Source organism: Mauremys mutica, chromosome 1 (assembly GCF_020497125.1).
Source record: "Mauremys mutica isolate MM-2020 ecotype Southern chromosome 1, ASM2049712v1, whole genome shotgun sequence".
In the NCBI taxonomy this organism is placed as follows: Eukaryota; Metazoa; Chordata; order Testudines; family Geoemydidae; genus Mauremys; species Mauremys mutica.
Window position 1 is genome coordinate 137,524,484 of NC_059072.1, and position 26,271 is coordinate 137,550,754.

General features: G+C 46.9%; 1 protein-coding gene across 1 annotated transcript; it reads left to right on the forward strand.

The window, feature by feature from the left end:
- The first annotated feature begins 1,915 nt into the window (after positions 1–1,915).
- Positions 1,916–23,820, forward strand: LOC123346221. The gene is made up of 9 exons (XM_044983536.1): positions 1,916–2,320; positions 2,619–3,019; positions 4,255–4,379; positions 7,222–7,320; positions 18,293–18,345; positions 19,931–20,050; positions 20,262–20,662; positions 21,212–21,333; positions 23,213–23,820. The coding sequence occupies exons 1-9, from the start codon at positions 2,178–2,180 to the stop codon at positions 23,321–23,323; spliced, it is 1,575 nt and encodes a 524-aa protein (XP_044839471.1). The 5' UTR covers positions 1,916–2,177; the 3' UTR covers positions 23,324–23,820.
- Positions 23,821–26,271: the final 2,451 nt, after the last annotated feature.

A 26,271-nucleotide genomic window follows, 5' to 3' on the forward strand; every position in this document is an offset into this window, starting at 1 on the left:
TGGTCAGATGCTTTGTACACCATTTCTCTTTGAGTCTAGAGAACGATTATCTTCACATTCCTTAACAAGGGGGAGACGCCCCTTCCAGCTTTTCAGGCCTGGGTCTTACTGACAGAAAGCACAAATTTCCTAGGAGTTTCTTTAAGTAGCCGGAATACTTCATTTAATAAAACAAGCAACTAAAATATCAATATAGAAGCTATTATTCTCCAAGCCCCATGTAAATCAAAGTACTTATAAGTAGTTCTTTAAATGTAATAAAGGTGCAGGCAAATCTGTAATGACCAAACATAAGAATACATTATAATTTATTTATAACTATTTTGCATCAGTATCGAGGTCTAGCCTCTACAATACTGTGAGCCTAACCTCACTGACTGCATACAACTGGCTTCCACACTAGCCATGTCTCCCAGCATGTCAGGGAGTCTCCCGCTTGCAAAATGCGCTTAGGTTTCTGTTCAGAGGAATAGAAACTGAAAGGGAGAAAATGCACCCGTAAAACAAACAGCCTCGGAAGCTGTAGTGAGAGAAAGCCATGGCTGCTGGTTGGAACAGAGGTAAAGCTGCAGCATTAGTGCATATGTGTGTGTATGTGTTTGCAAGTAAATGTGTGTGTGTGCGTGTGTGTGTGTGTGTGTGTGTGTGTATACAGTATTTTAGTGCATTTATGTGTGCAAATGTCTATATCAATTTATGGGTGGATATATGTATATGCAGTGTCTGGGCGTATATATGTATGTCTATCTGTATGGTTATTGTGGCTCTATGTATATAAGATATACATACATGGTAAACAAGTTGGAGCTGTCTGTCCCTGTGTGTTTTGCATCTAAAATGTGTTTTTAGTTTCTAACTTAGCAAAGATAAACAAAATCACTGACAGTAAAATGATTTTCCTACATAAGTACTAAAAGAATACTTCTTACAAAGACAAACGGTGAGCTAAAGCTGAGGTAGATTGTACTACATTGTAGTGGCTATATATACTGGGTTTTTCAAAGTTATAACAATGATTTGTTTTTTACTAGTACATCCCATTGGCCTCCTCTTTCTATACACAGTTCAGATTTTTCTGTGTGTCTATGCATATATGTTTGTGTGTGTCTGGATGGGCTTGTCTATATTTGAAAACTTGCCTCAGTGTAACTAAGTAGTATAATATATGTATATGTGTTCTTATGGGAATGAACCAGAGCCTAATCTGTACCAGGGCTTAGCCCTGGCACCTCTAGGAATGGCAGTTCATAGCCCTGGCACCTCTGGACTCCTGGCCAGCAACCGCTGCTCTCTGGCCACCCAGCCAGGGCTTAATTTGTGCCGGGGCTTGCGGGGCTGAGTCCCAGCACCTCATTCATTACAAATGAAGCCCTGGATTGAACCAAATTCCATGGAAGTCAAGGGGAGTCTTTTCACTGATTTCAATAGACTTTGGTCCAGGCTCTAGTTGAATACGTGTTTGTGCATGTCTCAGCATGTTTTGAACTTCCTTGCGTGCCACTGTCTTGGCTTTCAGGTTTGAGTTGAAAGTGATCGAGGCATGAAAATGGTGGCAGAAGAAAGCGCTGATGGAAGAATTTCAAAGACACAGGGATTTTGTTATTAAATCCTGGTGCTTAGGTTGTAATTAAAATTTTAAATGTGTCCTACATTTTAAAAAGTTTGTTCTCAATGTTCCTGAGCCATGTTTCCCTCGTTTTGTTTTCTAAGGTTCTTAAAGAAAATAACAAGAAAATAAGAATATGTTATTTTCTTCCAAAACAGAAATAACATAGCTATATCTCCTGGGAAATATCAACTTAAAAATTAAATTAATAATGATTAAGTTTATTTTAAAATATTAATGGGAAAATCCACATTTAAAGTAAAATAAAATAAAAATAAATGAAAGAACAGCTCTTTGGATATTGGTAGTATCATACAGTTATACATAGAATTGAAAGCATGAGTCTGATTGATTTTAATGAGCTTTGGATAATGTCCTAGATATTTATTTATTTATTTATCTGTTACTTAACAAGTAATGGACATTCTCCCGCATGTGTACATGGTAAAATTAATGGCTGTATTTGGGACCAGGATGATCCCTTATCACCTTCACTATCCTCAGGACACTGCACATTAGCAAGGAACTTCTTCAATATTCATCAGTACTAAATAAGAATTGTCCATTGAGAATGAACAATTATAGGTCACATGGTCCCAGGGAGGATGCATTGGGAGGCCTCCCTTTTTCTGTCTTCCCCTATGTTTCTCTCTGTGCACAAGGTGACTCTATTCTTTTTCCCACAGATCATGTATCCAGAGGCATCACACAGGGGTGAGAATGAAAGCACCATACCCACATCCTCCACAAGATTTACGGGCAAAGTGGGATCTGGAAAGATTCAGATCTCACTCCCCTCTCATCAGTGTGATACTAGATTTAACTCTCCTTCTTCCCCATCTCTCTTTTCTTCCATCACTATCTCTGAGTCTCCCTCTATCCTTCTGTGAGTTCCCTTTTCATTTATCTATGCCTCCTTCCCATCCCGCTCATTTTTAACTTTCTGTGACTGGCAAGCTCTTAGCGATAAAGCTGCAGTCAGTTACTCTTTGGAATCTCTCTCATGTTTCAGGGGGAAGATATCCCAGGAGACATTTATAGACAGTTATGACCCAAGTGTCCTTCGAAGGGTGCAATACATGCTCTATGAAATCAAGTGGAGCAATAGCAAAAGGCCCTGGCAGAGCTGTTGCCATAGCACTCGAACAGAGCATGCTGAAATCCACTTCATAGAAGATGTCTTTCAGGAGCAAAGATCTGATCCTTCTGCCCACTGCTCCATCACCTGGTACATGTCCTGGAGTCCCTGTGGGGACTGCTGCAAGGAAATCAGGGATTTCCTGAAGGACCAGCCTAATGTGAATCTAGTTATTTATGTAGCACGGATCTACTGGCACAAAGTGGAAACCAATCGTCAGGGTCTACGGAGCTTGGTGAACATTGGAGTGACCATCCGAGTCATGGACCTCCCAGGTAATGACTCATGGAGTTAGGGGGAATACATGGGATAGAGATGGGACATGGAGCAGTTTGCCTCTAGATCACTAGTTCCAATTCAGCCCTGGTCACAGATGGCTCCACTAAGGTTGTAGAAAGGACTTTGGAATCTCTTCACTTCTAGGTCAGTGGCTCCAGTCTGGCCCCAAGTCTTGGGGGATAGCGCAATGGGATTCAGAGCTTTTCCCCTTAGGTCTCTGGTTTCAAACCTTCCCTTGAGTGCCAGTGACCAAAAGTCAGTAGCTGACAGCCATTTTTTGACCTATGTGAAATGTGCTGGTGTTTGCAGTCCAGCTCCTAGCAGTACAGATAAAAATCACTAAAATCTCGCTCCCTGCTGGCAGTTGTTGATCCCCTTGTCTCAGCAGAGAGGCTGAGGCATGAATGAGTCATAAAGAGTCAAGGCCCTTTTTACTGCTAGAGGTGGGAACTGAGAGCTGAGGCACGCTGCTGAGCCGTGTGCATGGGTGAAGCTGGTGTGGCACTGCCGCTGTCTCTAGTGGTCTGTTCAGGGAATAAACAGAGAACACCAGCCTCCTTCCTGGCGCAGTCCGTCTGCCATCTTTCAGTTTCATTTGAGAACATAGTATTGTATTTCAATGTAAGGGTGTGGCTTTGCAGTTTTTTTCTAATCTACACCCAGAGTAAAATCAGCTCACCCACTGATAGTGTGCTGCTGCTACTAATCATGAAGAAATAGATGATATTTTACTCTCTCCTCAATACATAAATGACTTGTCCCAGGTGACAAGTATCAGGGGGTAGCCATGTTAGTCTGTAACCACAAAAGCAACAAGGAGTCCAATGGCACCTTAAAGACTAACAGATTTATTTGGGCATAAGCTTTCATGGGTAAAAAACCCCACTTCTTCAGATGCAACTGAAGAAGTGAGGTTTTTTACCTACGGAAGCTTATGCCCAAATAAATCTGTTAATCTTTAAGGTGCCACTGGACTCTTTGTTGTCCCAGGTGAATAAATGAGTGAAATTTTGCAAGGCTGGTTTAATGAGACCTTCCCTGGACAGAAAGATGGAAAAGGCCAGCAGAACATGAGGCCCAAGTGCAGTAGTGTCCTCAGGTGGTCCTGCCTAGCAGAAGCATTCTGCATGACTCAGATTAGTCTTGCTGCCTTGCGATTGACTGACCTTTGTGTATGCTGAGTCCACTGATACCTCCTTCAGCACATGACTGATTTGCTCCATTTACCCAGCTTATAGCTACTGTTGGAGAACATTTGTTGATGATGACGACGATGAGGATGAAGATGATTATTGGCCCAGGCACTTTGCTCCATGGATAATGCTATATTCTCTCGAACTCCAGTCCATCCTTCAGGTCAGGAGAACTTTAGGGAGGGGGAAATTGCATCCAGAAATGATCCAGAGTCACATGCAGAACCAGAAGAGGATTAAGATTTATTGGGGCCCTTCCCCTCACCAGGGCCCCATTCTCTGCTCCTCCTCTTCCCTCAAGGCCCTTTTCCCTGGCCTGGCTAGAAGCTGGGCCCTGGTAAGAGCTGCCATGGGAGCCTGGACTGCTGTTCGGAGCCCCAGACCCTCCACCTGCCCTGGGTGGTGCACGTTGGAGCAGGGACTCGGGATGGGGGCTGCTCTCATGCACACCCCACCTGCCCAGGACAGGTGGAGGCCCCAGGGCTACCCACAGCTGCCCAGGGTCACTGGGAGGCTCTTGCCAGAGCTTAGGGCAGTGGTTCCCTAAGGGGGACACGGAGGAATGCTTGGGAAGATGTGGTGGGGCCTAGGTCAGCCCCCACAGGGGGTGGGCAGGGAGCGCCACCCAGCCCTGCTGTGCCCTCAGGTCCACTCTAGCCCCCCGCAGCCCTGCCCCTGGCCCCAGCTGTTGCTCTGCTCCCAGCCATGGCTCTGCTCCTGGCTGCAGCCCCAGCTGTGCCTTTTGCCCCGCTCCCAGCTACAGCCCTGGTCCTACCATGGTCCCTGGCTCCTGCTCCCTTCTCTGGCCCCGCTCCTGGCCCCGGCTCCCAGGGGGGCACCGACTGGGTAAACGGGGGGTGACTGAAAAGTTTGGGGACCTCTGGCCTAGGGTGACTGTACACCTCCTTTTGGCCCTAGACATCCCGACTTTTTTGGCAAAACTGGTCATTTGTCCCATTTGCTCTTGTCAATTGATCAACATGGCAAGAGCAAACAGGACAAACAACCAGTTTTGCCAAGGGGGGGGCAGGGGCGTGAGTGGCAGGGCTCAAGCCAGCCCTGTACAGGGGAGGAGGGAGCTTAGGTGAGTGGCTCGGGCCAGCTCCATGCAGGGTGAGGGAGAGGTTCGAGCCAGCTCCATGAGGGGCGGAGGACAGGGCTTGGGCCAGGTCTGCGCAGAGAGGTGGCAGGGGGAAGGGAGAGGGGCTCGGGTGAGCAGCTTGCCCACTTCCGCACGGAGGACCGCGGGGGCAAAACACTCTCCCGACCCCAGGCTCCATCTTCTGGCCTGGCCAAGGGCAGGCGCTCAGGGAGAAGAAGAGCAGGGAGGGAAGAAGCAGCAGGGAGTGGAACCAGAGTTCCAGTGCTCCTGCGGGGCCCCCAAATTGGCCGGGGCTTCTGGGCACGGGCCCTGTTGGCTTGTGTGGTAATCTGCCACTGTGCAGAACCCAGTGTCCTGCAGCTGAGCTGTAACACACGGTGATTCCCAAATGAGCTCATGAGGACACTAAAACTGTCCTGGAAAACTCTCAGTGCCTGAGGAGATCATAAGGCTGGTTGGTTGGAGGAGAAAAAGGCTCTTCACACCTAAGTGGAGTTTAAACACCTCTGTGGTTTGCTTTATTGCAAAACAGTATAAATGTAAAAAGTCATGTCCCTTTCAGGGACAAAAACAACAGGGTTTTTCCTCAGCCCAAGTACAAAGCAAGTTCTAGAGCATGGCTAGACAAATTCTAGAGAGGGAAACCCCGCAGTTCTTCTCTTCCTTTACATCCCATCCTCAACCTAGAGACCCTTCTTTCTGACCCTCCCTTGCAGACACAGTTTCCAACGCTACACCGCACATCCTTCTCTCAGAGCCCATCTACACTAGCAAAACTGTTGTCAGGCTTCCTATCCCCACAGCCAGAGCTAGTTAACCCCTTTCCTTGCCAACATCTGGATTGGGTTTATACTCCCTCCCAGTAATGGGGCCATTGAATGTTTCATTGAACTCCTCTGAAGTCTCTCCCCTTTCCAAATCACCCATGTCACAGGGTGATCTATAATGCACAGTCAGGGTGTGAAGGGAAAAGCTGGCCAATAAATGATATTTCCATCCCATGGGAAATTCCAAGATGTGTTGTCATTCTGCATTGGAACAAACCCGAGACCTTTTCAGTTTTTGTGTGAAAACCACAAGGAGGTGGAAGACAGTGAGCGAGAGCACCGTCCCGAGAGTAGCCACCAGCCCAGTGTGTAGGGCCCTCACACACTCCTCTGGGAACCCAGGCTATGTCTACACTACAAGTGATTCAGCAGCACAGAGGCAGCTCTGCAGATACGTCGCTGTAGCTCTGTAATGTAGACACTACAGTGACGGAAGGGCAGTTGTAGTAAATCCACCCCCTCAAGAGGCAGTAGTTATGTCAACGAGAGAATTGTTTAATCCACCGCACTGCATCTACAGTGGGGGATAGGTTGACCTAAGTATGTCACGCATGTTATGAAATTTTTCAGAGTTTTAGGTGTAGTCTAGGTCCTAGATTCAAATCCCTGCTCCTGATTGAGACATAGCAGGAACTTGAACCTGAGTCTCTCATATCCCTGGGGAATGGCCAAAGCAACAGGCTATTGGCTATTTTGGGGTGGGGGGTCACTCTCCCTCTCCTTTTTCCACCCCCCCATGATGGATCTCAGAGATGTTCCCTGCAAAAGTTTCTTCACAACCGATATTTTTCCACAAGACATTTTGGATTTGACGAATCAGCATTTTCTGATGAATAACCGTTTAGTTGGAAACCAGATCTAATGATGAGTCCCTGTGACCATTAAACATGCTTGGGAACCCTGTTGTAATTTGCCCTGGTTTTGAATGAGACTTGAAGCAATTAATATTTTAGGTGATTGCAGTTACAGTGGGTTCCTCCCATATCCATTAAATCCCAGAGTGAGTCTAGAGTGCAAATGTTAAACTGCCAACCTCCCAAAAAGAAATTAACTTCAGCTGTTGCTTTTCTCACCAGAACATGCCGTCTTGCTTAAAGATTTCACCAGGTGAGAACCAGACTCCAGTTTTCAGCCTATGTGTAGAAGATGATCAACAGAAAAGAGCACTCACATCAGCCAATCCCTGATAGCCGCTAGTATCCTGGCCTGGGCAGCCAGCCACTCCCTGGATGCCACGATTGTATTGAACCAGGCCATCATGGGGAAGGGATGTTGATAGGACACTAGAATGTTTAATCATTCCAATTTGATTTAGTTACTCGTAGCCATTTCCTTCCCATTGGTTCAGCTTGTAGCCTTTTGAAAAGTGAATCATGTTTAAATATTTAATGTTGTACAGTGACTGGGTCATGTTAACACCTGTGACTCAGTGTACGGGTTTATTCCATCACAGTTAAGACAAGAGTATCTTGCTTGTTCTGCAGCCAATGCTGTTTCACCAAATGAACATAACACTATATGGTTTGCTTTGTGTAAGCAGTTTATAAGGAACTAATTCATTATTCGATAACATATGTAAAGACCTTAGAGAGAATTTATTCTTCAGGATTATTTTTCTGAATGATTTTTCCCTTGATAGATTTCTAGGTTTTACTTTCTCTGTCTTTTGTCAACGTAACATTTGAATAAAATATCTATAATCTAAGGAAGCACTGCCTTTGTTTGTTTGTCTGTTCATTTTCAAAATGCAGTTCATATGGTACTGCTTAATAAACCCTACTCGGTACTAACATAAGAATGGTCTAATGTATGACATCACAAACTGTTCTAGGAGTTCATTAAGTGGGAGGAGGAAGAGTCTGGTGATCACTCTTAATATGAACTGACCATCCAAACTCTAGCTTTTCAAGCCCATAATTTTCCTCTAGGCCCTCACCTGGTCCTCATACTCCCTATATTGCCTTTCTTTGTGAGACCATAGAAGGCTGGTCTCATCCCACACACATCACATATATGCAGACTTTAACATGCATTTATACAGAGAAGACACTGCACTGGGCAAGGGCTGCAAATCCTTGCAGAGAATCTTCCCTGCTATTGTAACCCTAGACTCTCTGAGCAGACAGATGCTGGGGTTAGGGAGCTCCCAGTTATTCCATTCCTTCCCCCGCTCAGCAGAAGGTCATGTGGAGAAAAGAGCAGGAGGCTCAGAGCAACTTCATTTCCAGCTCTTGCAGCTACCAACACTATAGGGCAGGGGTGGCCAACCGGAGCCTGAGAAGGAGCCAGAATTTACCAATGTACATTGCCAAAGAGTCACAGTAATACATCAGCAGCCTCCCATTAGTTCCCTCCCCCTACCCGCTCTCAGCACCTCCTGTCCACCAGCAGGGCAGCCGATCAGTGCCTCCGCCTCCCTCCCCACACCTTCTGATCAGCTGGCTCCTGGCGTGCAAGAGGCTCGGGGTGGGGGGAGGAGCCAGGGCACTACAGGCTATGGGGAGCGGGCGGGAAGGCGTGGAGTGGGGGCAGGGCCTGTGGCAGAGCAGGGGGTTGATCAGTGAGCACCCCCGGCTCGTTGGAAAGTTGGCACCTATAGCTCCAGTCCCAGAGTTGGTGCCTATACAAGGAGCCGCATATTCACTTCTGAAGAGCCGCATGCTATAGGGCCCAGTGTTTTGAAGTGGATTTGCCAAGGAAGCTATGGCTGAAAAACAAACTACAAGATGCAAGTGAAACTTCCTTTCTCTGTATGTCTGTGTGTTCCTCTCCCTCTGTCCTCTGTCTCCCTTACCACCACACACACACACACTTCTCTCTTTGGCTATCCCTCAATATGAGGATGATGTCTGCCAAGGGGGTTCATTGGTGGGATTTTAAGTAGCTGAGAAGCCCAATTCGTGCCTTGGAGATTTCCCCACAGAAGTGACAGGTGTAATCTTGAAGAAGACATAGTTGGTTGGAGTGTTGTGCTCTTTCCTCTTCTCCTTTGTCGCTTCTCTGTCGCATGAGCACATCTGTTCTCAAAGTGAGCTGTGGCTTGGTGTTTGGTGTGGTGCCACTGCGTTCTGTTCCGTGCCCAGTCCTCTCAGTTTATTGGGTTGATGCCTCCCTTTTTAAGATGTACTTTCAGTATGTCTTTGAAATTCTTCCGCTGCCCTCCATGAGCCCTTCTTCCCTGATGTCACGGAGTGTGGGGGAGTCAGGACCCTGCACCCCCCACTTCCTGTGATTCACCGTGACTCTCAGCCAGCCAGGAAAACAGAAGGTTTATTTAGACAACAGGAACACAGTCCAAAACAGGTCTTGCCGATACAGACAACAGGACTCCCCTTTAGTTAGGTCCATCTGGGGGTCCCGGGAAGGCCACAGCCCTGTTGGTCGGGGTGGCCTTCTCCATTTCCCAGCCAGTTCCAAACTGAAACTCCCTCCAGCCTCTCACTCAGCCTCCCCTGGCTCCTCCCCCAGCCTTTGTATCCTTTGTCCAGTTTCCCGGGTAGAGGGTAGAGGGTTCTGGTACATGCTCAGGAGTCCTCCCTTCCCCAATGCAGGCAGTCCCAGCAACAGGGCCGCCCAGAGGGGGGGCAAGAGGGGCAATTTGCCCCAGGCCCCGAGCCCCACGGGGGCCCCCACCAGAGTTTTTCGGGGCCCCTGGAGCGGGGTCCCTCACTCGCTCCGGGGGGGCTGGCAAACTCTTGTGCGGCCGGGCGCAGGAGCTTCTGCCGCTCCTGGTCTTCGCCGGCGGGGGGTCCTTCCGCTCCGGGGCGGAAGAACCCCCCGCTGGCGAATTACCGCCGAAGAGGGAGCGGGACCCGCCGCCGAAGTTCAGCCCGGTCTTCGGCGGTAATTCGGCGGCGGGGGGCCCTTCCGTTCCGGGACCCGCCGCTGAAGTGCCCCGAAGACCCGTGGCAGGGGCCCCCCTCCGCCGAATTACCGCCGAAGACCGGGCTGCGCTTCGGCGGCGGGTCCCACTTCGGCGGTAATTCGGCGGCGGGGGGGTCCCCGCCGTGGGTCTTCGGGGCACTTCGGCGGTGGGTCCAGGAACGGAAGGGCCCCCCGCCGCCGAAGACCCCGGGCCCCTGGAATCCTCTGGGCGGCCCTGCCCAGCAAAATTCCCCTGCAACCTTCCCAGGTCAATACTCCCCACTCAGTATTCAAATAACATATCAAGAACATTCCCACTTCATCACACCTGACTTAACTGAGAGAAGAGTACTTGCTTCGGGAGGCAAGTGTAAGACATATGTACACAATAGCCAGTCTAGCAGAGTTGGTGTTTCATGACCTGCACTTCTATACTGCTGATGTTGGCTGCAGAGGGAACGCTGATGTTAGTGTGTCAGTCTTCCCAGCTGATCTGAGAATCCTCCTGAGACAGCGCTGTTGGAATCACCCCAGCTGCTTGAGATGTCATCTGTAGGTTACCCAGGTCTCACACCCATAGAGAAGGGTGGGGATGACAACTGCCTTGTAAACCAAGATCTTGGTGCCTGTTTGCAGGTCCCTATCATGGAAGATTTGTTTGAGTAGTCTTCCAAAGGATGTACTGGCATAGTGGATCTTGTATTCAATTTCTGTGTCAATGCTGGCTGTTTGGGAGAAGTGGCTGCCAAGGTATGGGAAATGGTCCACATTTTCCAGGGGTTCTCCACTGATGGTGATTTGTGGTGTATGAAGAGTAGTTTGTGCAGGTGAGGACTGGTAGAATACTGATGTTGAGAGAGAGACCCAGGCTGTGATAGGCAAAAAGATTTAGGGTACTTTGCAGGTTGGCCTCTGTGTGTGCTAGAATGACACAGTCATCTGCATACTGAAGGTCAGAATGATGCTAATTCTTGTGATCTTAGATTTTGTTTGGTGATGTCGGAGATTGAGGAGTTGACCATCCATACGGGAAGATGGTAACAGATGAGAATCAGCATCAAGGCAAAGTAAATGGAGAAGAGTGTTGCAGCAATGACACAGCCCTGCTTGATACCGGTGTGAATTGTGAATGGTTTGGTCTCTGAACCATTGCACAGAATAGTGGCAGTCATCCCATCATAGAGTAGTCGAATGATGGAAATGAATTTATGTGGACAGCCAAACGTGCACAGCACCTTCCATTGGGCATCATGATTGATAGAGTCAAATGCTTTGGTTAGATCGATAAATGCCATGAACAGTTCCTGGTGTTGCTGTCTGCACTTCTCCTGAATCTGTCGTGCCACGAAGATCATGTCAGTTGTGCCTCGGGATGGCCTGAAGACACACTGTGATTCGGGGAGGAGTTCCTTGACAAGGGGAGAAGGTGGTTTAGTAGGATCCGGGCAAGGATCTTCCCTGCAATGGAGAGGAGAGAGATACCTCTGTAGTTCCCACACAAAGATTTGACCCCTTTCTTGAATATTGTAACAATGTTGGTGGTGTTAAAGTCAGGTGGAATTTCTTCGCAGGTCCAGATTTTGTTGAGGAGTTGTTCCACCAGCTTTAAAAACCTTAGCTGGGATGCCATCTGGGCCTGGTGCCTGGTGATTTTTTGTCTGGGGGATGGCATGAGGACTTCCTCAGAAGATGGGGGATCAGCAAGGTGTTCCATTGCTGAGTTTTGTGGAATAGACTCAATTGTGTCTTCAGAGACCATGGATTCACAATTTAGTAGGGTCTCAAAGTGCTCCTTCCAACATTGTTTAATAGCCCCATTGTCTTTGAGGAGGGTGGAGCCATCCTGGGAACGTAAGGGGGTTGGGCCTTTCGAGCTTAGCCCATATATAGCTTTTGTTGCTTGAAAGAAGCTTCTCATGTTATCCTGGTCTACGAATCCCTGGATCTCAGAGGCCTTCTCTTGCCACCACTTATTTCTGATGTTACATAGCTTCCTCTGGACTTCAGCTTTGAGCAGATGATAAGCCACATGTTTTCATTGGTTAGAGGAATCATTTTGCCAGTTACAGAATGCAATTCTTTTCTGTTGAAAATTTCCTTGTTGTTTTTGTCAAACAAATCTTGGTGCCAATGAGTGGACTATCCTATAGTTTTAGCACATACACTGTGAAGGGTATTTTCTCTCTCTCTCTCTCTCTCTCTCTCTCTCTCTCTCTCTCTCTCTCTCTCTCACACACACACACACACACACACACACAAAACCTGCCTAGAGATTTCTGGCAGAGTCCCTCATCCCTAACTACAGATCATTAAAGCTCCATGCAGTTTGTAGAGCAGTTGACCGGTGCCCTTTGTGCATCCAAGGTGCCTCCTAAGGCTTCCCTGCATCAAAGTCTGATGTATTTCTCATTTCTCCTCCCTTACATCCCAGATAACACGCTGGGCAGAAAGGAGGCAGTGCCCTTTGAGCCCTGACATTTCAGTGACCAGGAATAGGAACTAAAAAAACAGCATTTAATAAACAGTCCAAGATAGCCAAAGGAATTCATGGCTTCTGACACAAGGACAGATAACAATGCACTCGTGCACGTGCATGTGTGTGAGAGAGAGACAGAGAGAGAGAGAGAGAGATGTGTGTTACTGTATTGGTGTGTTTCTGTGTGTGTCACGGTCCTTGATGTGGTCCTTCAAAGGTTCCCTACTGCCCCCGCTTGGCTGTTTTTGTTTGGCCCCTGGCTTTTCTTTAGGCCAGTTGGTCTGCTTCTTTGAGCTGTGTGTCTAGAGACACTGATAATCACTAGCAGAGAGAGGCACTTCCCTGTAGCCCAGACTTAGGCACCTATCTCCAAGAGAGGGGCAGGGCATAGCATCATGACCCCCCTCTTTGGCATCCCCCATTGGTTAGCTTAGACATCTCTCCCCATAACATGCTGGTTTTGGGAATCACAGACTAAGGTGCCTGTCTCTCCTCTTCATTGTATGGGGAACCTAGGTGCCTAACTCAGGCTTGGTGAATCACTGGGTGTTCCTGTGATGTTCTAGGAACCTAAAAGTTAGGTGTTGTGACGCTCAGAGAACCTTTGTGAATCTAGGCTGACACAGGGGACCATTAATGCCAGTGCAGTGCTGGTTTCTGTAAGGAAAATTACATTTGCTCATTACAAAGACCTGTCCTTGTTATAACCAATGACAGAGAAGTGACAGGCTCCATAGTGCAGTCCCTCAAACCACTTCATTCTTCCAGACTCCTTAGAAACCTGTCTGTGAGAGCTGGGGGAGGGACGTGAGGAGGCGGAAGCCCACTCAGATCTTTGAGCCCAATGGTAATACATTATACAATACAGTAACTTTCTCCAGAGGGCCTAGCTCTCACCCAGGTATCTCGTTGTGCCAACTGGCAGAGGGCACAGGGGGGCATAAGGGTGCAAGAGATCCCCGGGGTCTGGTATTTACATATTTACATGAATGTCACGTAAGGGTCTCTACTGAGTCACACTGCTCATCATAATTCTTGTGAAATGTATGTGCAAATAGTATGGAAGGAGCTATGTACAGATATAGGAAGTTATGTTCTGAAAGCCTTGAAGTTAACAGCAGATCACCCAGGAGAAGGGAAGGCCTTTGGCTTGGCTGTACCTTACTAGACAAGAGGGCACCTTGTTAGATAAGTTTAGGCTCTTGAATGTGTGTTATGATTTTATTTTATCTGTAACCCTTTGGTTCCAATATTTCTGCTTCCTCTCACTGCAATCTCTGTGCTTTGTTAAATACACATATACTTGCTTTCTTGGTAACCAAAGTGAAGTGCTGTGTCTAAGTGGAGCTGTAGCGGCCTATGGGGTAGCTGGCAAGCAGTGCAGCACTGTTCCTTTGGGAATGGCAGATCTGGGAATTCTGTGAGTGTCCAGTGGATATGGGGCGGGGCTCTGCAGGGAGATGCTCGGAGGACTCAGTGGTTGGTGTGTACCAATTGCTGACCTGTACAGGGACAGTGGAGCCCAGTGAGCTGAGCTGGTAGCTGACCCCTGGCAGCCACAGACTGGGCTTCCTTATGCTAAGGGACGGTGGTGATGAGGTGCCTTACAAACCTGTGTACCTCCGGGCAGCATCGCACTAGCTCATGTCACCTGCAGATCTTGTGGTGCTTTACAAAGGTAAGTGTCATTAGTCTTATTTTACAGATGGGTAAACTGAGTCACAGAGTCATGCGTGACCCACAGTCTCACTCAGTTATAGTGGCACAACAGGGATTTCTGATTCCCAGACTCATATCTTAATGACAACACTGACTCCACTTATAGGCTTCCCATCAGCCTTGAAAAAGTTATGCTCAAGTGGTTGCTTAAATCCACTGTATACTGTGAAGACAAGTGACCTCTGCTGGTGTATAGAGCCTCTGAAGGGTTCCTAAATATACATTACACAGGTTAGCATCCTTATTAAATGTCCCTATAAATGTCCCTAACTAGCCAGATGTGAATGAAAAAAATATTTAGGGCACAACTGCTACTTGATTTTCCAAAATTAGCTGAGTATCCAATGGAACCCACAAATGCACAGCTTATGGGGGAAGGATAGCTCAGTGATTTGATCATTAGCCTACTAGCCCCAGGGTTATGAGTTCAATCCTTGAAGGGGCTATTTAGGATCAAGGCAATGAATCTGTCTGGGGATTAGCCCTGCTTTGAGCAGGGGGTTAGACTAGATGACCTCTTAAGGTCCCTTCCAACCCTGATATTCCATATTTACAGAAAATGCAAGCAAGTCTACTCCTCCAGAGGGGCAGGTTCAGACGTACTACTTTCTCTTGATGCTTTCCCCAGCATCACTTCTGTCTTCTCGGGGCTGAGCCTTAGCGAGCTGGGCCTATCCAGACCCCAATCTCAGCTAGGCACTGAGAGAAACAAGAGACCTACTGGTCTGATTAAAAAGAAATGTCATGATCAGTTCCAGACACATACTGATGGAGTCATCATCCAAACTATTTCACGTCTCTTTTCACAGCCTCATGCTGGACAGGAGGAATGACAGGATGGAGCCTGGTGGTGGCGGACAGAGAGCTTCTAGAGAGCAGAGGCAACCAACATACACCTGTTTGTGTTGGTTGCCTCTGCGCTGTCTTAGGCTATGTCTACATGGGCACTTTTGTTGTTAAACCTAGGGACAACTAAAGTGCTATGATGGTGACATTAGCAATAATTAATAATGTAATAACAATTAATAATTAATGAATCATTATAATAATTTCTCATTAATCTTCCCCCAAAATAGGATGGTGAGAGAGATGGTGATAACCAATGCAATGATCAGCGTAAAAAGCAAGGGCCTAAATATTGCTCTTAAAGAGACCTACAAATACAATGGTGATGATAGATAGATAGATAGATACTGTCATCTTGCCCTCCGCCAGAGAGGCATTGACAGTTTCTATCATTAAAGTACACAGCATCTCCCTGTTTCATTTTCAGAAACTGCACATGAAAATTATGGTACAGTACCGTCAGGGCCGGCTTTAAGCCAGGGCGGCACTTCGGATTTCCGCGCTCCGACGGTGGTAGCGGGGCAGCGTGGTAGCGGGGTTGCGGGGCTCCGGCCGCGGAAGCGGGGCAGCCGCACCTGCCACTCTCGGGCCGGGGGACCAGAGACGCGGGGTTGCGGGGCTCTGGCTGAAGGAGCGGGGATGCGGGATTGCGGGGCTCCCGCCGGGGTAGCAGGGCTGCGGGACTTGTCACGTTCTGGGGGGAGTGGGACCACTGGGTTGCGGGGCTCTGTCTGGGGTAGCAGGACCGCGGGGTTGCGGGGCTCCGGCCAGGGGAGTGGGACCGCGGGGATCCACGGGACAGCGGGTCTAAGGGGTTGCGGGGCTCTGGCCGGGGTAGCGGGACAGCGGGGTTGCGGGGCTCCGGCTGGGAGAGCGGGGCTACGGAGTTGTGGGGCTCCGGCCAGGGGAGCGCGACCGCGGGGTTGCGGGGCTCCAGCCGGGAGAGCGGGGCTACGGGCAGGAGAGCGGGGCTACGGGGTTGCAGGGCTGTGGCCGGGAGAGCGGGGCTACGGGCGGGAAAGCGGGGCTGCGGGGTTGGGAGGCTCTGGCCGGGATAGCGGGGCTACGGGGTTGTGGGTTTCCGGCCGGGAGAGCGGGGCTACGGGGTTGAGGGGTTGCGGGGCTCCGGCCAGGAGAGCGGGACCGCAGGGTTGCGGGGCTCTGGCCGGGAGATCTGGCCCAAAAGGCAGCTGACATTAACATTGTTTCAGTCTGTGTGTTACTTGACATCGTGCATTCATTGTCACCATAGAAGGGAAGGGCTCTGCATAGACAGAAATTTGCCTGGGCATCAGTAGAAAATGTTAAGTAAAATTTGCTTTAAAAATTAAACCTGGCGCTTTGTCATCTTGTGTCATCATTTTTATTTTTTAGCTTCCAGCTATTTAAGTGAACTCTAAAACTTTCATACTGACTATTTACTATCTGCCATTGTATCTCTCTAATCTCTTTCATAACCATCATTGACTTTTTTCCATGTTAATACTATCCCATAGTATCAGAGACAGTGAGAAAAATAGCAAATAAAGGTACATGACTATCTTTCTATTGCTATAGAGAATGATAGATATACATGCATCTGTCTCACATAGAGAGATGTGATATATTCCCTGCCGTAGGTGTTGGTTACGTATTTTCAGCAGTTAACCGCACTACTCAAGTGTATCTCCAATGGACACTGCCTGTTTCTTGTAGCTCAGCCACGGACCTGAATCACTCAGAACACGGGGACAATTTAGGGGAGAGACTCCATGAAATGTTCAACAGTGTCATGAACTTATCAGGCACAGACTGTATTGTAGATCAGCCGTGGAAACAGATCACTCAGACCCATGGGGGGCGCTGTTGGGAAAGGTGTTTCTAATATTTCCCTCTGGAAGCCCGGAGACCAGGAATCAGTGACCAGTGACTGTGCTGTCATCAGGGACAAGGAAGTGGGTTTTCTCCTGGATATTGCTCCCATACTCACTGTCATCCTCCACAGAGAAGAGTGTCAAAGGAAACAAGGCTGTGCCTGAAAAAACAAACCACAGTTTCAAGTAAATGCTTTCTCTTCTCCCACCCACGAGTATCCTTCTGTCACACAAAGAAACCTCCCTAGAGGCTGCTGGAGGATCCCTGTCCCAATTATAGATGACAGAGACTCTGCCCAGTTGTCTGGGCCAACTGACAAGTGCCCTCTGCAGGGTGCTCTCTATACAAGTGCCCTCCATGGTGCCTCCTCTCTGTGTGTTCTGGGGGGTGGGGGAGAATTTCAAGGGCAGTTCTGGGCCTACGCTGCCTTACCACGCAGGGAGCAACGCCAGTGTTGGGGCAAAGGATGTATTTCTTCCCCTGCACTTAATATTGCCCATCTCCCTTTCATTTCTGCCATACCTCTGGGTGCCTGTGGTAACTCCAATTTGTCACTGCGAGCTGAAAGGGCTGGTGCAAGTTAGTGAGCAACAAGTACATGTATTTCCAAGATTACTACATTTTATAGTCTAGAGAAATGAGAAATGGAGGGGCCACAACTTAATAACTGTCTCTCTTGATGCCTATTCAGGGACGTGACTTCTACTATGTTAGTCACACAGATTCTTAATGACACGAAGTCTTCAGAGTGTTTAACCATTAGGGTGACCAGATGTCCCGATTTTATAGGAACAGTCCTGATTTTTGGGTCTTTTTCTTATATAGGCTCCTATTACCCCTCACCCCCTGTCCTGATTTTTCACATTTGCTGTCTGGCCACCCTATTAACCATGGAATCAGTTTTTGATAGGAATACTGCTGGAATTCCTTGTATGAGTTCAAAACTGACGTTTTGCTCGAGAAAGGGAGAAGGGTTAAAAGAAGATGCTTCTGGCTCAGCCCAGAAAAAGAATTTCTGCACATTCCTTTACGAGGGGAGACAACCCCTTCCAGCTTTTTGTGCCTGTGTCTTACTGGGAGAAAGCAAGAATTTCCTATGAGTTTCTCGATTAGCCTGAACACTTCTTTTAATAAAACAACAGAGAAGCTACTATTCTACAAGTCCCATGTACCATCCAAGTTTGTAACAACCTACCATAACAAGAATACACTAAAATAGTTTCATTAAGCACAATTTTGCATCAGTGCTGAGGTCCATCCCCCACATCACTCAGAGCCAAACCTCCCAGAGTTGAATCACCAATCACTGGCTGGGTACAGCTGGGTTCTTTAAGCCTTAGGTTTCTGTTCTCAGGAATAGAAACTCCGAAGTGCACAAGTAACACAAGATAGTCTTGGAGACTATAGTGAGAGAAAGCCATGGCTGCTGGCTGGAAAGGAGGTAAAGATGGAGAAGTAGTGCATATGTCTGTGTACATGTTTGCAAGTATATACATATATCTTGGCATTTGTGTTGCTATGTCTATACAGTAAATGTGTACATTTATGTGTGTTCATGCCTATATGAAATTAGGGGCATATATATGTATGTGCATCTGTATAGCTGCTGTTGATCTATGTATATAAGATATGTATATTTAATAGATACCTCTGGTTTGTTTAGCTCTCTGAGTGTATTTATAAACATATATTGTTTTTAGTTACTAACCTGTCAGTAAAGAGACAAAATCACTGACAGGAAAATGGTTTTCTTGCAGCGGTACTAAACAGATATTTCTTACAAAGGCAAAAGGTGAGAGAATACAGCAGAGCGGAAACAGTCTAGGTTCCAAGTTATAGTAGATGTACATACTGGTTTTATCAGAGTTAAAGCAATGTTTTTTCTTTGTAATTAGTACATCCCATTGGGTCCATCTTTCCTCAAACCGTTCTGATTTTTGTGTGTGTCTACCCATATGTGTTTGTGTCTGTCTGTACAGGTTTACCTGTATTAAAAAAACTTGCACCAGTGTCACTAAATAGTGATATTGGTGCAACCCCCCACTCCTGTCTCTGTTCATATGTGTACCTTATGGGCCTGATCCAAACCCATTGATGTCAAGGGGAATCTTTTCACAGTTTCAGTGGGCTTTGGATCAGGCCCTAGCTGACTATGTGTTTGTATGTGGCTGAGCATGTTTTGAAATTCTCTGTGGGCCCCTGTATGAGCTCTCAGATTGGAGTTGAAAATGTAAAGTGTCATGAAACCAGCGCACAAAGAAACTGCTGATCAAGGAATTGTAATGACATGAGGGTTTTTTAATTAAATGTTAGCTCCCGATGGTTAGGAGGAAATGAACATTTTCAATGTCTCCTACATTTTTAAATGTTTGTTCTCAATGTTCCTGAGCCAGGTTTATCTAGTTTTGCTTTCCAGGTTCTCAGTGCAAATAACAAGGGACTCTTATTTTGTTCCAGAGTAGAAATAACCTAAATATATATCCTGAAAAATCTTGATTTTAAAAATTAAATTAATAATGATTATTAATTTTATATTCAAATACATATATGGGACAATCCACATTTAAAATAAAAAGGAAATAGCAGTTCATTAAATATTGGTAGGATCTTACACTTATAAATGGGAACAGATGGCCTGAGTCTGATTGATTTTAATGACCTATGCAGATGTAATAGATATAATAATAATAATAATAATAATAATAATAATAATAATAATAATAAAATAATTATTATTATTTCACTGTTCCATAGCAAGTAATGGGCATTCTCACCCATGCACACATGGTTAAATTAATGGCCATATTTGGGGCCAGGATGAACCTTTCTCATCCCCATTCTCCTCAGATCATTGCACCTTACCAGGGAGTTTCTTTCCTAAGCAGTATTGAATAGGAATTGTCCATTGAGAATGAACAATTGTAGGCCATGTGGTCTTGGGGAGGAGGCATTGGGGGGACCTCAGTTTGTCTGCCTTCCTTGTGTCTCTCTCTGTGCACCAGGTGACTCTATTCTCTTTCCCACAGATCATGTATCCAGAGGCATCAGGCCGGGGTGAGAATGAAAGCACCATACCCACATTCTCCCAAGATTATAGGCAAAGAGGGAGCTGGAAAGAGTCAGATCTCTGTCCTCTCATCAGTGTGGTACCAGATTTAACTCTCCTTCTTCCCTGCCTGTCTCTCTTTTCCCCCATTACTCTCTCTGTGTTTCCCTCTCTCCTTCTGGGAGTTCTCCTTTCCATCTATCTGTCCCTCTGTCTACTCCATCGCTCTTATTTTTAACTTACTGTGACTGGCAAGCTCTTAGTGATTAAGCTGCAGTCAGTGACTCCTTGGGATCTCTTTCATGTTTCAGGGGGAAGATATCCCAGGAGGCATTTATGGAGAATTATGACCCAAGTGTCCTTCCCAAGGAGACTTACCTGCTCTATGAAATAAAATGGAGCAGTAGCAAAAGGCTGTGGCAGAACTGTTGCCATAACACCGTCACAGAGCATGCTGAAATCTACTTCCTGGAAGATATCTTTAAAAAGCAAAGATCTGATCCTTCTGACCACTGCTCCATCACCTGGTACATGTCCTGGAGTCCCTGTGGGGACTGCTGCAAGGCAATCAGGGGTTTCCTGAAGGACCAGCCTAATGTGAATCTAGTTATTTATGTAGCACGGATCTACTGTCACAAAGAGGAAAACAATCGTCAGGGTCTAAGGAGTCTAGTGAACATCGGAGTGTCCATCCGAGTCATGGACCTCCCAGGTAATGACTCATGGAGTTAGGGGGAATACATGGGATAGAGATGGGACATCAGGCAGTTTGCCTCTAGATCACTAGTTCCAATTCCAATCCCTGGTCACAGATGGCTCCACTAAGGTTGTAGAAAGGACTCTGGAATCTTTTCACTTCTAGGTCAGTGGCTCCAGTCTAGCTCCAAGTCTTCGGGGATAGTGCAATGGGATTCAGAGCTTTTCTCCTTTAGGTCTCTGGTTTCAAACTCTCCCCTGAGTGTCAGTGACCGGAAGCCAGTAGCTGACAGCCATTTTTTGACCTATGTGAAATGTGCTGGGGTTTGCAGTCCAGTTCCTGGCAGTACAGATCAAAACCACTAAAATCTCCATCCCTCCTGGCACTTGCTGATCCCCTTGTCTCAGCAGAGAGGCTGGGGCATAAATGAGCCATGAACAGTCAAGGTCCCTTTTACTGCATGGTTCAGATTAGTCTTGCTCCCTTGAGATTGACTGACCTTTGTGTATACTGAGTTCACTGATACCTCCTTCTGCCCATGACTGATTTGCTCCATTTCCCCAGCTTATAGCTACTGTTGGAGAACATTTGTTGATGATGAGGACGAGGATGAAGATGATTATTGGCCCAGGCACTTTGCTCCATGGATAATGCTATATTCTCTCGAACTCCAGTCCATCCTTCAGGTCAGTGGAACTTTAGGGAGGGGAAAATTGCACCCAGAAACGATCCAGAGTCACATGCAGAACCCAGTGTCTGAACAGGACAGTTCCTTGACCTCCTTGGAAAGCTCAGTGATTCTGAGAGCCTCTCTCCTGCAACTGAGCTGTAACACACATTGACTTCCAAGAGAGCTCAGGGGAACACTAAACGTTTATTGGAAAACTCTCAGCACCTGAGGAGATCAAAGGGCTTGTTGGTTGGAGGAGACATTTTTTTTTCACATCTTGGTGAAGTTGAAACACCTCTGTGGTTTGCTTTATTGCAAAACAGCATAAATGTAAAAAGTGTCCTGTCCCTTTAAGGGATAAAAACAACAGGGATTTCCCTCAGCCCAAGTACAAAGCAAGTTCTAGAGCATGGCTAGACAAATTCCAGACAGAGAAACCCCACAGTTCTTCTCTTCCCTTAAATCCCATCCTCAATCTAGAGACCCTTCTTCCTGACCCTCCCTTGCAGACACAGCTTCCAACTCTACACAGCACATCCTTCTCTCAGAGCCCATCTACACTTGGAAAAGAGTTGTCAGCAACAGCTTTCCATCCCCCAACCAGAGCTGGTTAACCCCTTTCCTTGCCAACGTCTGGATGTGATTTATGTATTCCTTCCCAGTAATGGGGCCATTGAATGTTTCATTTAACTCCCCTGAAATCTCCCTTCTTTCCAAATCACCCATGTCACAGGGTGATCTGTAATGCATAGTCAAGGCATGAAGGGAAAAGCCGGCCAATAAATGATATTTCCATCCCATGGGAAATTGCAAGATGTGTTTTCATTCTGCATTGGAACAAACCCAAGACCTTTTCAGTTTTATGTGTGAAAATCAAAAGGAGGTGGAAGTATCAGAGGGGTAGCTGTGCTAGTCTGGATCTGTAAAAAGAGGCAAAGAGGCCTGTGGCACCTTATAGACTAACAGATGTACTGGAGCATGAGCTTTCATGGGTGAATACCCACTTCGTCGGATGCATGCATAAGGTGCCAAAGGACTCTTTGCTGCTTTTTAAGAGAGTGAGCGAGAGCACCCTCCCGAGAGTAGCCACCAGCCCGGTGTGTAGGGCCCTCACACACTCCTCTGGGTACCCAGGTTATGTCTACATTACAAGCGATGCAGCGGCACAGAGGCAGCTCTGCAAATATGTCAGTAGATCTATAGCGTGGACACTATGGTGACGGAAAGGGGGTTTCTGTTGCCATGGTAAATTTACCCCCTCAAGAGGCAGTAGTTATGTCAACAGCAGAATTGTTTCATCAACCTCGCTGCATCTATAGTGGGGGATAGTTTCACCTGAGTAGGTCACATACGGTATGAAATTTTCCACAGTTTTAGGTGTAATCTAGTCCCTAGGCTCAAATCCCCATCCTGATTGAGACATAGCAGGGACTTGAATCTGAGTATCTCATATCCCAGGGGAATGTTCAAACCACCAGGCCATTGGCTATTCTGGGGTGGGGTCTCAGTCTCCCCCTCTCCCGCCCCCCACTTTTGTTTTTTTTCCCCATGGTGGACCTGAGAGACATTTCCAACAAAATTTCTTCACAACCGATATGTTTCCACAAAATGTTTTATATTTGACAAATCAGCACTTTCTGATGAAAAAACATTTAGTTGGAATACTCCCAACCAGATCTAATGATGAGTCCCTGTGAACATTAAACATGCCTGGGAACCCCGTTGTAATTTGCCCTGGTTTTGAATGAGATTTGGAGCAGTTAATATTTTAGGTGATTGCAGTTACAGTGAGTTCCTCCCATGTCCATTAAATCCCAGAGTGAGTCTAGAGTGCAAATGTTAAGCTGCCAACCTCCTGAAAAGAAATTAACTTCAACTGTTGCTTTTCTCACCAGAACATTCCGTCTTGCTTAGAGATTTCATCAGGTGAGAACCAGACTCCAGTTTTCAGCCTATGTATAGAAGATGATCAACAGAAAAGAGCACTCACATCAGCCAATCCCTGATAGCCGCTAGTATCCTGGTCTGGGCAGCCAACCAGTCTCTGGAAGCCATGAGTGTCTTGAACCAGGCCATCATGAGGGCGGGATGTTAACATTAGAATGTTTAATAATTTCAATTTTAGTTACTCTTAGCCATTTCCTTCCCATTTCTTGAGCTTGTAGCCTTTTGAAAAGTGAATCATGTTTAAATGTTTAATGTACAGTGACTGGGTCATGTTAACACCTGTGACTCAATGTACGGGTTTATTCCATCACAGTTATCACAAGAGTGTCCTGCTTATTCTGCAGCCACTGCTGTTTCACCAAATGAACATAACTCTATATGGTTTGCTTTGTGTAAGCAGTTTATAAGGAACTAATTCATTATTCGATAACATATGCAAAGACCTTAAGAGAGAATTTATTCTCCAGGATTATTTTTCTGAATGACTTTTCTCTTGATAGATTTCTAGGTTTTACTTTCTCTGTCTTTTGTCAACATAACATTTGAATAAAATATCTATAATCTAAGGAAGCACTGCCTTTGTTTGTCTGTTCATTTTCAAAATGTAATTCATGTGGTACCGCTTAATATACTGTTCTAGGAGTTCATTAAGTGGGAGGAGGCACTTAATGGGAGGCTGATGGGGCCTGTTGTCTGGTGGGTGTCTCCCAAATACACACACAGTTGTAATTGTTACATAGTCATTGGCTGTTAGCTAAGGCTGTGGAGCAGATTTGTTTAACTCTCACTCTAAATCAGGGGTCTCAAACTCAAATGACCACGAGGGCCACATGAGGACTAGTGCATTGAACTGAGGGCTGCATCACTGACTCTCCCCACCCCGCCTCTGGCCCTGCCCTCACTTCACCCCTTCCATTAGGCCCCGCCCATGCCCCACCTCTTCCCACCCCTTCCCTGCCTCAATCCAACCCCTTCCCCGAAGACCCCACCCCAACGCTGCCCCCAGGGGGTGCAGAAAGGGTGCAGGGTGCGGCGGCAGCTCAGGGGAGGGAGTTGAGGTGCAGGTGGTATGCAGGGTGCGGCAGGGGGTTCAGGGCAGGGCATTGGTGAGTGGGATGCAAGAGGGTGAGGGGTCCAGCAGGTGGCTCAGGGCAAGGGGCTGGGATGTGGCACCTCCCACGAAGCTCCCATTGGCTGCGGTTCCCTATTCCTGGCCAATGGGAGCTGCGGGGGGCGGTGCCTGGAAGGAGGCAATGCAGGAGCCCTCTGCCTCCTTCCCCCTCCGCCCCGGACCGAAGGGGCGTGCTGCCAGCTGCTTCAGACAGCGGCGCGGGGCTCTCAACGCCACAGGGGGTAATCCTGCGGGTAGGCAGAGGGGCGGGGGGGGGGCATGGGGAGCTTGACAGACCACACGCAAGAGCCCCGCGGGCCGCGTGTTTGAGACCCCTGCTCTAAGTGGTCTCAGTGCCACTACATGGGACAGACCACCACACCCAGGATCTGTGTGGGTTACACATGCATACAATTGGATAATCACATTCAGTAAATTATAACCTTTCCAATGATACCTTATAAGACCCATCTTGCATAAAATATATCTCAGTTATGCCATATCCATATCATAAGCATATTTCCATAAAGAATATGTGATATGGGGTGTAACATCACACACAGTATGTACACATATGGTTGGGTGGGTTTGTAGGTGTATGTCTGCAAATGCACTGGACATCATTGCTCTCATGCTTCTCTCTCTTCCACCACTGTAAATCAGGAATAACTCAATTGCAGTCCATAGATATATAGTGGTGTAAAACAGGGATAAGTCAAAGGAAAATGTGTGGGGGATGGAGGTGTGAAACACTCCCTGAGGAGCCAACTAAGCCTTTTTTTTGTGAATACATGGAAAAGTATTTGCAGTGGTTTTTACTGATGAAGTTTCTAGTGTGAAATTGATCAGTGAATATGAATTAATATTCAGAGGGCACTGTGAACAGGTCCAGGATGCACTACCTAGTGGTGGCGGTCTCTGGTGGTCACTCCACCTAGTGGTCATAATGGGAGAGGTAGGAGATCCCAAGCCCTCCCACGCTACCAGGTTCTGACCCAGGGCCCTGTGATGTCTGTCCGATGTCTTTCATTCTGGAGTGCCCTCCCTGGGTCACTTCCTACCTCCCTCTTTCCTATGGTAGGCTTCAGTTTATCTTAGTAAGCACTACCCAATAGGTTGCCTACCCATCTCCAGTCCAGTCTGGATCTGGCTGCATCCTGCTCCAGAGCGGGTCCTTCTCCCTGCCCTGTCCTCCCCCAACTGAACTGGCTGGCTCGCTTTTAAACCCAGCCTCCAAACAAAGCATGCTTGGCATAGGCATGGGTGTGGGGCCTCCTCAGCCCAGAGCTGCTCTTTGACCTTTTGCTGTCCAGTGAGGGTTTTATACACCCTGTCACGAGTGCCTAAAGTGGAGAATTTCCATACTGTTTCATATTTAACTATAATATCATTTTATAGCTATTTCTGTAAGAGGGGAATAACTTGTTATTTATTAAAAAGTAATAAAATCTTAATTTTTTCCAGTCATAACCACTGGAGCAAAGATAAGTGTAGCGAGGTAACCTGTCAAATGTAAAAATAACATACATAGATTCATTGCCAACTCGTAGCTATGCTAAAACACACACTATTGACATAAATGGGCCTTAAATTGGGTATTCTTCAAGTAACAGACATATGATAAGTGCATGTATTGTTCACTGTAACAAATATCACTATAGAAAAGTTATGTTTCATGGATATTGTAGCTACAGTGTAATTAGTGCAGTGGATTTGAGAGCAGGTGTATTTATACAGAAACATAGCTCCGTTGTAGCTTTCACGATCCTAGGAAGATCAATTTAATAAAGCTCCATTGAGGGAGGAGCAGAGAAGTTGGTCCTTACTTGGACAGTGCTGTACTGAGCTATCCAATGCATATATTTGATATCTAGCTGCCATGGAGGGGGACTCAGT